We start from the raw sequence: 13,724 nt of genomic DNA, 5'->3' as shown, positions 1-13,724 counted from the left end.
AAATAATGATACTTTCTGAAGAAGTTCACTTTATTCTGTCCCTGTCGATGCACAGAAGTACCCGACCCTGTGTTTGTTCTCCATGCTCAGTGTTGACTGGTCACTCGCTGTGTGCATCAGGCATACAGTTCATAAACGAAGTCCACTGTCTTCCCATTACTGGGATGTTAGGGTCCCTATAGCCCCTCCACATGCCCTTTACCCCCTCTATCCTGTGTCCCTGCATCTAGGCACTTGTGTTTCATCCCTGCTCTATTTAGTAATCCTTTGACCTCCCTGCTTCCCAAGGCTGCCTCTGCTTCCCAAACTTTGAGGGTCTCCCTGCCATTGTGCCTTTTCCATCCAGTTTGATGTCCCCGTGGCCCCCCAACTTGCCCTCCCTGCATGCTGATTTGGTATGGTCCCTCCCAGGATGTGTAGACACGATAGAGTTCTTGACATGAGAATGGCCCTGAGCAGGGATGAGAGGCTGGACTAGCTCCTAAGCCTGATTTTCTTCAGATGCCTACAGGGGAATTTCCAAGATGAAGCCCAAGGTCTGTCTGTGGGGCTTCCTGTCAAGGGCAGTCCCTAGTGCAGACCTGGGTGCCGTATGTCCTTCACGGTGACCGAGCTTTGAGACCGGCTGGTTTGCGGGATCAGCCTGCAAAGGCCCTTCACACCGGTGGGCATGAATCTCCAAGGCTTGCGACAGGGAGGTGGCCATTCATTTTAGGCTTCTTCTCTTAAGGGACAGCAGCTTTGATTCCCCAGACCTCATAAAAAGTTATCCTCGATGGCTTTTCAGCCCAGCTCTGCCACCCACAGACTCAGAAGACTGGTCTTCTGAGCCAAAATGAATCTGCATACTTTCAGATGGAGGCGTCTTCATTAACAGTGAAAATGCTAATAATAGAAGCAATTTGCAAAGGCTGTCTCCTGCAATTTAATCAGTATTTCAGTCTGACCCCCAAATAACATATTTTAATAAGCCAAATTGCTATTTGACTTAAGATGATATAAATAAGCTTTAAATGTGGGCAGTGAACAAAGCAAATGGGAAACTCTTGTTACCCTAAAAGTATTCGGGGGCAAAGATGAAATTATAATTTCTTATCTGACTATTTAACCCCCAAATGTTAGAGGGAATTTAATAATTGGATCTGAAAGTACAACCACAGGGAATCAATATTTCAAGTTTCAGTGGAAGAAATTAAATAATTCCTTTTTCTCCAGAGACAGAGAACAGATAATTAGGAATGAGATTTACTAAACATTTAGTGCTACTGCTTAATTAAGCAAGCACACATCATGATGTTGAAAGTGTCAACAGGTCCAGATACTCAAAGGGAACAAATTGACAACGGGAGTGTAATTTAAACTACACTTGAAACACTTCTTCAGTGTGCCTGCCCTCACTCCCGACTGCCATGGTCTTGGAAGAGTTGAAGAGAGTGAAGACTTAAACAAACCTCTATCAAGCCCCTGCTTATGAGCCTGTTATTGCTGTGCTTTCCTTAAAGAAAGGGATGGGTGGAGTGATCCCCACCCTCTCAGGGCCCCAGCCTCACAATCCAGAGAAGGAAACAGGTCGACATGTGCACAGATCTGATCGATATTATGGACAGAGCTAATAAAAAGGGAATGTCAGTGGGCCATACGCTGACGCTGGGTGACGAGGGTGACGCTGGCTTGGGAGTAAGGGAGAGAGCTCAGGATACATTCTTGGAGGAAATGAGAAGGTCACCTAGAGGACGCGGGATTCCACTGGGCCACGGGGCGAGGAGGGCTATGGTTGCTATGGGCCATCCATGTCAAGAGACGAAACAGGCTAAGCAAAGCTAGATAAGGGAGAAAAGGAATTTGCAGATAACTTGATGAAATTGGATGCACATTTGTGGCTGGTGAGGGCCGGAGGTGGGCAGTGGTTAAGACCAAGTTTGGCACGGTAGACCTGGCCAGGGACCTTGACTCCAGGGACCCTGCCAGGTTCTTCTTAAATGCACCCTCACACCTGACACTGTACATGGTACACAGAAGGGCTCGGTGCTGATTTTTTTTTTTTTTTTTTTTTTTTAAGAAAGAATGAATGAGTGACCCAAGCTCTTGGGTAAACTGCCATTTTAATTAATGGCAACAGGGAGTGGAAGGTGGTAGTAAGAAAATATATAGACCTGACCCGGAGTCGTAACTGGAGGGGGCAGTTACCAGGCCCTAAGCGTCAGTATTTCCTAACCATTGTTTGGGGATATACACACGGTCTTTGTCTTCTGTAGCTGATTCCATTTCAGAAGGCAACCTTCTTTTCCAACTGCTCTGTTTAATAGGAAGTCTATTTAGTATGGTTTTTTTTGTTTGCTCTTTTGCTTTGTTTGCTTTGTTTTTAGGAATTTGTCCTACAGTGAATGCAAAAGAGGAGTGGCTCGAAAAAGACAAAACCGGAGCTTTTCCGTTTCTCATTAGCTGCTCCCTGTAGGTCACTCAGAGGTCTTATTCACATATATGGCTTTGTCTGAGCCCCAAGAGAGACTGCCTTTGGCCTAACTCTTAGAGACACAAGGGGGAAGTGAAGCAATCGGCCAACTCCGGAGAGCAGAGACAGAGAGAGTCTCTGTGTCTCCCTGGGGTTACAGTTGCCTTCCCTGAGAACGCTGATCCAGTTATAAATAGTGGCCACACAGCTACATCTGAACAGGGTTTTCCTTGGGAAACCATCTCATCATTGAATAAGAAGGGGTAGTGAACTGAGTATAATCATTGTTGAATTTACAGCGAAAGTGTTGACTCATCGTTATTTTCTTTAAGGATCTTCTCTTGTGAGTACTTCATATCACCAACCTCTTCTGGTCTCCTTTTCCCTCCTGTTGATCTGTGCAGGAGGCTGCCTAAGCAAACTGAGGCAGGGAGGCATCTTCTGTCTGGATTCCCACTCCCTCCCTGCCCCCCACCTCCCTGAGTGCAAATCAGTGAGGTCTACATGCCAGGGACCAAAACTTTAAATGGCTGCCCCTCTCAACTCCAGTGGACTGAAGAATCGTCTTCTGCTTAAGATCTTGGGACTTCCTGCCTTCATTCTATACCAAACTAAGAACTCAGAGGCCATAGAATGAATCACGGCAGGCTCAAAGTACATAACTTCGAGGCCAGAACTTCGCAGGGAAGTCAGGCTTGGGGGCCTGTTGCTTTCATATGAAGGGAGGTGGCAGGGTAGAGCAGGTGTCTCCCTGGCCTCTCTTCCCAGCCTTCCAGAATGTGGCCATGTCATGGTCCCAGCACCACGTTCCTTTTAGAGGAGGCCTTGACCCACCATGGTGTGATGTTTATTGCATTCATTTGTTCGTTCAAAGTGACCGTGACATATAACCAGCCAAGAAGGATTCTAGGAAGTGAGGAAGACAGATGTAGTCCCAGCCACCATATACCTTCCGGTCAGCTAGGGGTGGCAGATAATGACCAAGATGAATGAGAACACATTCTGCAGGGAGGGAGGGCGTGAAACACTGCGTAATCATTGGAAGAAGGTCTCTCTGACTCAGATTCTCCCCACTTTCCAAGTTTGAGTCAGCCACATGGGGAGACCTACATCAATCATTATAGATGGTCTGCCCTTTAGAAAGTAACTTTCTTGAAAACTGTGTTCTTTTGCTCTGAGACCTGCTATGAGGAGGGCACCTGTTGGGATGAGCACGGGGTGTTGTATAGAAACCAATTTGACAATAAATTTCATATTTAAAAAAAATTAAAAAAAAAAAAGGGGCCTTTTGGAGTTTTTGTAAACAACACTCATGTGATGGGCTTACTCCTTAGTTTTTGCAGTTATTTTGTTTTCCCTGGATTAAACACAGAGGCATTGTCTCAGTTTTCAAGCTCTGGACCCTGCCCTGGACTAGAGGAGAGATTGAGGCCCAGGGTCCATCTCCGCATCAGTTGACTCCCCTCTCCCACATCTCCTTGAACTCTGTGCCCGCCTCTCTACTACGAGTGGGTGAGGCAGGCAGGCTTCTCTAAGTGGAGTCCCAGGACCTCCAGACTCTGGATTTTCTGAACGATGCACTCCCTCATCGTGCACATTCCCAAGCCCTCCCTAGATTTCTCCAGTCGGAAGCCCAGGGGTGATGCCTGGGAATGTTCATTTTAGCAAGAGCCCCAGTTAATTCTACTGCACACTAAAAGTCTTAGAAATCTTGGTCTTTGGGCACTCAATGAAGGTAACACCCTCTGTGATTAAAATCGGCGTAACCTGGGAGGAGAATACTGGGAGGAGGCCCAGCCTGTCTTGCAGTGAAAGTAGAAAGGCGACAGTGTGTCTCTTGAGCTCAGGCTGGTCTTTCCCTGTCCTTGCTGTATGCTCCCTGAAGCCTCCTCAGTCCTCTGCCTGTGCCAGGACCCTCTCTACGCTCCTCTCCATCAGTACTGCATTCTGGAGGGCTTTCTGTATCAGAAATGTGCTGTGCACCTTCCTTTGGATGTAACCCATGATTGCAATTTAAGCTCCTTCAATTGTAGGATCCTTTGTTAGAGGAGCTGGGGACACAAATGAGCAGATGAGAAAGAGTTTGGGAAGAAAGAGAGCCTTTCCAAGGCCCCTAAAAATTCTCAGCCACCTGTTCTACAGATGATGGGGTCAGGCCTTAATGCAGGTCCAGATAAGGATGCCAGTATTATCGGCGAACGGGAGACCAGAGAGGGAGGTGGGAGGCGCCTCAGCCTGAAGGCCATTGTCACAGGGTCTTGGCATAAACTCAGGGGACACAGTCTGCTACAACCTGTGAAACATGCCTTTCCCAGGGGAGTTGGCAGGACATTCTGTCCAAGTTAGGAATCAAGGCTCTCAGTTTTCACACCTCTTTGAGTGACGGTTTCCCCCACGGGTCTCATCACAGGGGGCTTGACTGAGATTCTTTCTTCCCAGCCTGCTTTTTCCAGACACAAAGCTGATAGGATCAGTTTGTCTTGGTGCCTCTGCGCCACATTCTTCTAGACCGTTTGATCCTATAGCCACTTTCAGCCATTTCTTCCCAGAGGGGCCAAGATCCAGTGAGTCTCACAACTTGCCCCTTTTTAGATTTCATCTGATTCTGCTGTCTTGGGCAGAGGCCCTCAGACAGCCTGCGGCTCTGTCATCTGGGCCAGCCCCTCACCAGAAAGTCAAACAGGCTCTTCCCACTGGGCACCAGGGTCCCAAGGAAATTAGAAAGCCGTCAGTAGGTCAGTTGATGACTTGGCTTTGAGCCCTCTTTACTCCTTTTCTCCACTGGGAGCCCAAACCGACTGTAAATGGGCCTGGGAGTTGGACAGAAATCGAAATGCCCACTTTATTCCAGATAAAGCTGTACTGAGAAAAGCGGTTTGGTGCTGAGGCCTAATTGGACTTCCTTTCGCTTTTTTTGGTCCATTGCGCTACCTTCCTCGTCACTGTCTCCCCGGCCCAGCATGGGGGCCCTGGGACCCACACCTCATGGGTGGAGGTGGACCGTGCAGGTAGGATGAAAGAGGAGAATGCACATGAGTGGCCACAGGCGGGCTCCCCAGGAAGCAGGGTTCACTGCACTCCCAGCAGCTGGGATAATGAGAACTTCCCAAGGGGATGCACGCTGCCCACCCTTTCATTAGCTGTTTGCTAAGAGCCCAGTCTCAGAGCATGTGGCAAAACAGAGGCTACCTTGAGTGGGACTTTGACCATATTCCTCTCACCCAGAGAGGGGCAGTGTGTCACAAGCTCCCCAGGATCAGGGGCTCCTGTCAAACCCCCTTGCCTAGAGAGTAGGAAGTGAGTGGATGTGGGAGTGGAGGGAGGGTCAGGGAGGGTTACTGCAGGAACAGGGTCCCTTTAGGGAAGCGACAGACGTGATATCCCAACCTTGGAATCCCAGCACAGAGCATAAGCACCCCCCACCCCCACCCCATCATGACCCTACAAGACAGCCCATTGGTTAAAAGGCTGACTGAGTGCATGTGGATTCCTAACCTTTGAGGGATTAGGCTGGGAACTCCCCCAATCATAAGTAGTTGTCAGAAGGTAAGGACTTTCAGCTCCGCTGAGCTGATGCTTAGGAAGAACCAGCATTCTGGGTACGAAAGGCTCCTTGTTGCCTTCTCCCCAATTGTCTGAGAGTCCAGCTGGGTCACCAGGTAAGGCAAATGCAGTTGATAGTGATAGATTCACTGAATCTTGTTTGAAAGATTAGCCTTCTGATGGCTAAGTTCCTCGGAAACCGTTACGAATGCTCTGTGATCAAGAAATTTGCATTTTATTTCTGAAAGTCTTCGATCAACACGAGCAATCTGGGGTTGGGAAATTTGCCACTCTTTCCTTGGTCAAGCAAAATGTTTCCTTGAAGCATTTTATCCTCCTCCGTATCTACCCTGCAGTGGCCTCTTCCACTCAGTGTGTCCAGGGTGGCCCCTATAAATTTCTGACCCGCAGGTGCAGCTGTGGCATGAAGGAGGGGCGCCAGTAGTCAGCCGATCCACTGCTGGTCCATTACAAAGCCCTTCTGTCGGCCTGGCCTTGTCCCACAGCGTGTTTCCTTACAGCGTGTGGACTCAGCCACATGGCTTGACAATGTATCAAATTCACTTTGAGATAGCATGGGATTAGCGGCTGAAACCAGACAGTTAATGGCAAAAGCCCGGGAAGATTTCTGAAGCTCCAGAAGAGGCCATGTGAAGATTTTTCTTCTTTTTTTTAATGTGTAAGTTTAGTTCTTCTACTTATTTCTTTATTCAATTATTTTTGAGGTGGGAGTGCAGAGGGAGAGGGAGGGAGAATCCCACGCAGAGAATCCCATGCCCAATGCAGAGCCCAACCGTAAGATTCTGACCTGAGCCAAAATCAAGACTGAGCCACCCGGGCACCCCTAGAGTTTTCTTTCTCATAGGAACAGATAAAGTTATGACCAGAGTTGCTGATCATCATATGCAAACAAAGTTGCCGCATCTTCCCATAAAACAGTTGCACTGGGGGAACGTGAGGAACATCTATTAATTCCTTGCTTAGAGCCCTGATAGCTCAGCATCTGTTTGTTGGCTCTTTCAACGCATGTCTCTGTAAATTGGTTAGGGAGACCTTGTTATCTTTTATCCCAAATAAGGCAAAGCGATTGTTAGTGACCACATCAAGTTATCACTACAATTTCTGAAAAGAAAAAAATGAAAAGTGAATCAACTGATCTGAAGACACCGGCCTTTGCTAGTGGCAGCCCTTTTGAGATGTAGACATTTAACAACAAGGACAAGGAACCCGTTCTTGTGGACCATTTGGATGATTGAAGATGCACACGCTGAAACAAAGGGCTGACAGCAAAGGACCATGCTGGACTTAGGTGCAGGAATTGGAACAGTGAATAAAATAATAAAATAGACAAAATCCCTTTTCTTATGGAGCAAAAATCATTGTGGATAAATATGGCTCACTAGGTCTCAGGCACACTTCACGTGTATTAACCCATTAAACTCTCACGCCTCCCTTAAGAGTGGGCACTTACCATCCCTATTTGTGAAACCAAGGCACTGGGCAACCAAGCAACTCGCCCAAGGTTACACAACCAGAAAATGGCAACTAATTTTTTTCAACCTGGGGTGTATCAGTGCATCTCAAACAGTGCATATGACTGATCCAGGGTATCTGGTTTAAAAGCAGATTCTGATCCAGTAGGTCTGGATTGCGGACCCTGTGATTCTGCACTTCTTCCAAGCCCCCAGGTGACACTGTACTGCTGGTCTGTTGATCATATTTGGAGTGGTAAGGCTCTGGATGATGAGGGGCATCTTCGATCTCCCTAAAAACTCAGCTGCTTGGAGATAATCTGTTTTTCCTTTCTGTATTGTCTCCGTTGGGTCTCTTTATGTTTATTCTAGCCTGGGCTCAATTAGTTGAAGCTATGAAAGCCCATTCAAGCTAATTCAGAAGGAAGGTAGGGATAGTTTAGGGCTATGGAGCTCATAAAATGCAAGGATAGCAACCATATTCCATAAGCCCTCTTGGGACCTAGTGCCCCAGCAAGACCATGTCCTCAGCCCTATGAGCCCTCTGACCTCCAGTTTCCTCTTGTGGGTTTTGCCCTCTGCTCCATTCCAGTTGCCTGTGTTTCCAACATGGCCGCTACCCAAAAGTCCACAGGCTCTTTCAGCCCCAACGCTCTCAACAACCATATATATTATATTTCTTAGCTTAAATTCTTGGAGGAAGAATCTGACTGATTGCTCTGGAAGTCAGCTGTGAGTGGGGAAATTAAGCAGGAATGATGATGGACAAATCATGGGACTTCTCTAATACCATGGGCAAAACCAGGTATACACTAAGAGTTCATTGCTGGAGGGCCAGACTGCTTACTTTGCGAGGCAGTCACAAAGAAATGGATTTTCCATCTATTTGCTAGGCACTTACCAGCTGCCAGGCAGTCTGCCAATGATGGGGATATAGAGGTAGAAGATCCAGTTTCTGGTTTTAAGGAGTTTAGGTTCTAAAGGGAGAGTTCTTGAGTTGTGACAGACCCAGCTTATAGCAGACTAAAGCCTGCCTTCTGAGAAAAATTAGAAAGCTGAAAAATAATTTGCATTTCAGCTATCCTAATTACATGTTTATATTTAATCAATACATTTGGATTACATAATTATATGTGCACATGTATCTTTCAGCTATCCTAATTGTTCTCTGAAGGACTACCTAGATAAATAGAGCGTAGAGAAGTTAGTGACCCCAATTGTTGGAGACACTTAACTCTTGAAGGAATTCAACCATACTTAAGCAGCACTAGTTAAGAGAAGCTATGTAGAAAGTATCCATCAGGATGCTTAGGAAGCAAGCAGACAGGATCAAAAGCAAAAACAGATAATGGAAACAAGTCTATGGGTGATGCAGATATAAAAGTTATCAGGCACGTGCATTGACAGAATATGATTGATATGGTTGAGAAATTAGGTGACAAGCTGGAGAAATTCATCTGAGAGCTGGGATGTATAAAAATGAATTAAATTAATTAAATGTAAAAAATAATTAATAGGGGTGTCTGAGTGGCTCAGTTGGTTAAGTATTTGACTCTTGACTTTGGCTCAGGTCATGATCTCATGGTCGTGAGATAGAGCTCGGTGCTGGGCATGGAGTCTGCTTAAGATTCTCTTTCTCCCTCTCCCTCCACCCCTTCCCTATTTGCACTTGCTCACAAGTGTGCTCTCTTTCTCTCTCTCTCTCTGTCTCAAAAAAAAAAACAAAAAGAATTAATATATGGGCTTAATAGCAGGTTAGACACCGATGAAGGGGGTCGGTGATTTTCAAAATGGGTCAATAGGAAATACCCAGTACAAGGCCTAGGGAAGTAAAAAGATGAAAAATTCAGATTGTAATTCATGACAACATAATACAAAAGGTTTTTTTTGGGGGGGGGGTAGTAAATAGAGGTAAAGTTTCAGAGGATCTCTGCCATAAGCCTTGCCTCTCATACTAATTCAATCTCCAATCCAACCTCCTTTATCTTTCTATTCAGGTCCCAGATGTGTGATAGCCACTGACCACAGGTGGCTATTTAAATTTAAATTTAAAGGGCACCTGGGTGGCTCAGTTGGCTAAGCATCCAATCTTCATCTCGCTCAGGTCATGATCTCACAGTTCCTGAGAATGGAGCTCCAAGTCAGGCTCTGTGCTGACAGTGCTTTTTGGAACCTGCTTGGGATTCTCTTTCTCCCTCACCCTCTGCCCCTCCCCCGCTCGGTGCACGCTCTCGTTCTTTCTCTCAAAATAAATAAACTTAAAAAACATTTTTTTAAACTCAAATTTAAATTTAAATTAAAAACTTAATTCCTCAGGCTTATGTGGACTAGCCACATGTCACATTCGCAGTATCCACAGGTGGCCAGTGGCTACTACATGTACAGAATGGGCATAAAACATCTCCAGCGTTCCAGAAAGTTCTATCAGACAATAATCTCATTCCTTGATGTTTTGGGCTTTTTTGTCAGGTTAATTTTTATTATTTTATCCTATAATTATATTACTGTTATGCATGGAACCTTTCCATAGCTCCCACCTCTTTAGTGTAATGCTCACGGATTTACGCTGGTCGCTCAATTCTGTTTCCCTGATTGCTGAAAGCAGGCGCGGTAAGTTCAGTGATCACCCACTGACTAAAACTGTACAAAATCATTATGAAATGATATTTATCTTCCAGGCCCTCTGGGGGGAATTAAGTTAAATATGATAACATGTAGTCACAAGAGCAGCAAGATGCTTGGCACATGGTAGGCATTCAGTAAATGAGATGTCAGTCAGTCACTGAACACCATTCCACAACTCTACGGAGGAAACAGAATCCCTGAAAAGTGGAGACAGACAAAGTGTGTGTGTGACTGTCTCGCATGGAATGGTGCTCAGAGCACAGACCCTGAGTCATCAGATGACTTCAGGCTCCTCTGTCTAGGGGTACCCAGGCAAGTGCACTATACTTTTTTTTTTTAATAATTTTTTAGAATATAATTTATTGTCAAATTGGCTTGCATACAACACCCCATGCTCATCCCAACAAGTGCACTATACTTTAGAAAGATGTCTGCTAGGGGTTCCTGGGTGGCTCCATCAGCTAAGCATCCAGCTTCAGCTCAGGTCATGATCTCAGTGTTTGTGGGTTCTAGTCCCACATTAGGCTCTGTGCTGACACCTCAGAGCCTGATGCCTGCTTCGGATTCTGTGTCTGCCTCTCTCTCTGCCCTTTCCCCACTCATTCTCTCTCTCTCTGTCTCTCTGTCTCTCTCAAAAATAAGCATTTAAAAAATTAAAAAAAAAACCAGAAAGGTGTCCACTAAAATGATTTCGGCTCTTGGAATTCCTACCGGGAAACTCTTCATTTTGCTAGTATGTGGGGCAAGTGGACTTCTGCCATACCCAGTCCCAGCTTTGCCATTTATTGGCTTTTAGACAAGGGCAATCTGATTCCCCCCCACTGGTGCCTCCATTGTTGTTGAGTCATTGCACCTCTTTTTAATGTGTGAGTTGTGATAATCAAATGTGGTTTTGCAAATGGAAAAATTACTTCATAAAGGTGAGTGCCCTACATACCGTATGGCATCATTTTGGGTTACCGTGTGGGCTGGGGCCATAGCGTACTGCACTTCATGCTATCCCATTTCTTTTTTGCCTTACAGTGATTTCCCTCAAAGCGTCTGAAGATTCATCCTTTGAGAAAAAGAAAGAGACCTGGGCATTTTTTGAAGGTAGACCTGGCATATTTCTTTATTATAAGATGCACCTCGCTTTTAGATAATAGGAAAGGGGTAGAATGGGAGGAAAGTGTAACCAAACTTGGGTGGGGGGGTCACCACTTGGGGTACACCAAATTGAACACAACCCAAGGAAATAGAAAGCAAAGGACTTTTTATTACTTGTGGCAAGTAAGGAGACAGGGAGCTAGCTCTTAAAGCACTGTCTCCCTGTGGGGTTAGTACGGGAAGCTTTTATTCAGTGCCTTAGGGGGCGGGGACGGGGAGTTTGTATAGGTGCTTTTGGTTCAATTGTGCAGGCCTACAGTGTCAACCTGCTAGAGCATACATTGTATGTTCAAAACATGGCAGAAAACTCCCCCCTTAGGAGGAGATGTTAGTATAAAGAGCTAAAGGTGACTTCAGGCCAGCCACTGGGGCTTCTGTGCAGGTCCTCAGCTCCAGTCTGGCTCAGATTGGCTCACATTAGATGTGTCAGGAGAGACACATCTAGAAAGGGGCTCTCAGGTGGAAACACCTAGCTGGGCATCTCCTTGGCTGGACCTGTTAGTTCTGCGAAACAAACCTCATTCCTTCCCTGCTTTGGTCTCTTCCCCTCCTCCCTGCGGCTGATACCTTTCCTCCCTCTTACTTGAGTAACTTCTTATTGCACTTTAGCTAACAAAAGGAGCCGGAAGTCTTAGTTGTGCTGTGATGTCAAGTTGTTTTCTTATCCTAAATTTACTAAAGAGTGGAGTGGGAATGCCCGGTGGTATCAGCCCGTGGGTTTTGAAAGAGCAGAGGTGAAAGGCCCAGTCTGTATAATTTGAGCTTGTTCGTTTTGTTTTGGCTCCAGAATTCCTACTGCAATGTAAAAAATGAAATGTGCAGGGGCGCCTGGGTGGCTTGGTCGGTTAAGCGTCCGACTTCGGCTCAGGTCATGATCTCACAGTCCGTGGGTTCGAGCCCCGCATCGGGCTCTGTGCTGACAGCCAGAGCCTGGAGCCTGTTTCAGATTCTGTGTCTCCCTCTCTCTCTGCCCCTCCCCTGTTCATGCTCTGTCTCTCTCTGTCTCAAAAATAAATAAACGTTAAAAAAAAAAATGAAATGTGCACCTACTGTGACAGAGTTTATCTCAGGTTTCATATGGAGTTGGGGATTCTGGAAACAGTCTGAAAACCTTAAGCAAATGATTTTCAGCCTACATCAGAGCCCCCTGGGAACCTTTAAAAGCACTGATGCCTGAACCGCATCTCTAGAGATTCTGATTGAGCTGGGACTTGGTTAAAGCTCTCCAGGTGATCCCAGCATACAGCCCTGGCTGGTCCCAGACCGGCAGCATCAGCATCAGCATTCCCTGGGAGTCTGATACAAATGCACACTGTTGGGCTTTACCCTCACTTACAGGGTGGGAAACACTAGGGGTGGTGCCCAGCAATCGGGGTTTTCATAAGACCTCTGGGTGATTCTGATGTGCTCAGGTTTGAACCTCGGAGTGGTGATTCTCAGCAGGAGGTGATTTTGCCCCTCCAGGGCCTATTTGCCAATGTCTGGATACATTTTTGGTTGCCACAACTAGCATTTTGATGTTACTGGCATCTGTTGGGAAGAGGCCAGGGAGGCTGCTAAACATTGTAGCAATGCACCAGTCAGCTCCCACAGCAAGGAATTATCTGGCCCCAAATGTCAAGAATGCTGAGGTTGAGACACCTTGCCTTACTTGGAGTAAGGAAGGTTCACAGAAATTATTATCACAAAGTAGATGAGGATTATGGCCAAAAGCAATGAAAGAATGTACTTTGTGAGTTCTTAGACAGAGCCTTTGGTCAGTGAAAAACTGATTAATGTCAAAAGGTGATCAGGAAATTGTGAAAGGTGACATTTTGTGAAGGCATGACATTTACTGATGATAAATCACCTTGCCAAACAGATCTAGGGACATGTGTGTGCCTTGGGGGCCTCCCATCACCTTTAGTTAATTAACAGATATGATGGAAGGAGATCTTGCCCAATGAGGGGGCAGGCACTTGGATCTAAACCCACCTCTTTCAATAGCCAGTTAAAAGCAGTGGATGGAGGCACTTGCTCTCTTAGGAAAAATATAATCATGATTGTGATCATTATTTGCAAACTAGAAGGTGTCACCCAGGTAGGCCATTAGGTTTCAAACATTTTCTTTCTCAGATCGTGTGATCTCCAACAGCGATTCTTTGCATTCCCTGCCTTTTCTTAGGCAGGCTTTGTACCTGTCTTTTTATTTAATGACCCTCTCCTAGCAAAATAATCCCCAGCTCTCTCCCTCAGCCTTTCATTCAGGGAATGCCTGTTTGTTAGCAAAAAGATGAAAGCAACTTTAATCCACACAGAGCAAAGTAGTAAACAACTGATTTACCCCATGTTCCTCTGAGCTGCCCCATGACCCGGGCCCTAGGCCCTATGATGGGGAGAAGTATAGAGACATCCAGGGCATCCCTAAGGTAGGTCACTGGCAGCTGTAACAGCGGGAGCCCTGCTTATCATCAGATCCATAAAGATCTCCTGGGGGGTTGTTAGTA

The 13,724-nt window shown here is 46.1% G+C and overlaps 1 protein-coding gene across 2 annotated transcripts in view; it reads left to right on the top strand.

Annotated features, from left to right (window-relative positions):
• VSTM4 (V-set and transmembrane domain containing 4) overlaps positions 1 to 13,724 on the top strand; it is a 98,645-nt gene that overhangs the window by 20,732 nt on the left and 64,189 nt on the right. The window contains exon 3 of one of the 2 annotated variants that reach the window (XM_053206890.1): positions 11,116 to 11,184. The exons of the other annotated variant lie outside the window; for it this stretch is intronic. Within the exon in view, the coding sequence (XP_053062865.1) occupies positions 11,116 to 11,184 (69 nt within the window). The remainder of the gene's footprint in view (positions 1 to 11,115; positions 11,185 to 13,724) is intronic. 2 annotated transcript variants of the gene reach the window in all.

The sequence above is a fragment of the Acinonyx jubatus genome, chromosome D2 (genome assembly GCF_027475565.1).
Source record: "Acinonyx jubatus isolate Ajub_Pintada_27869175 chromosome D2, VMU_Ajub_asm_v1.0, whole genome shotgun sequence".
Lineage (NCBI taxonomy): Eukaryota > Metazoa > Chordata > Mammalia > Carnivora > Felidae > Acinonyx > Acinonyx jubatus.
The sequence above is the reverse complement of the archived record's forward strand: the minus strand, read 5'-3'. Positions and strand labels throughout refer to the sequence as shown.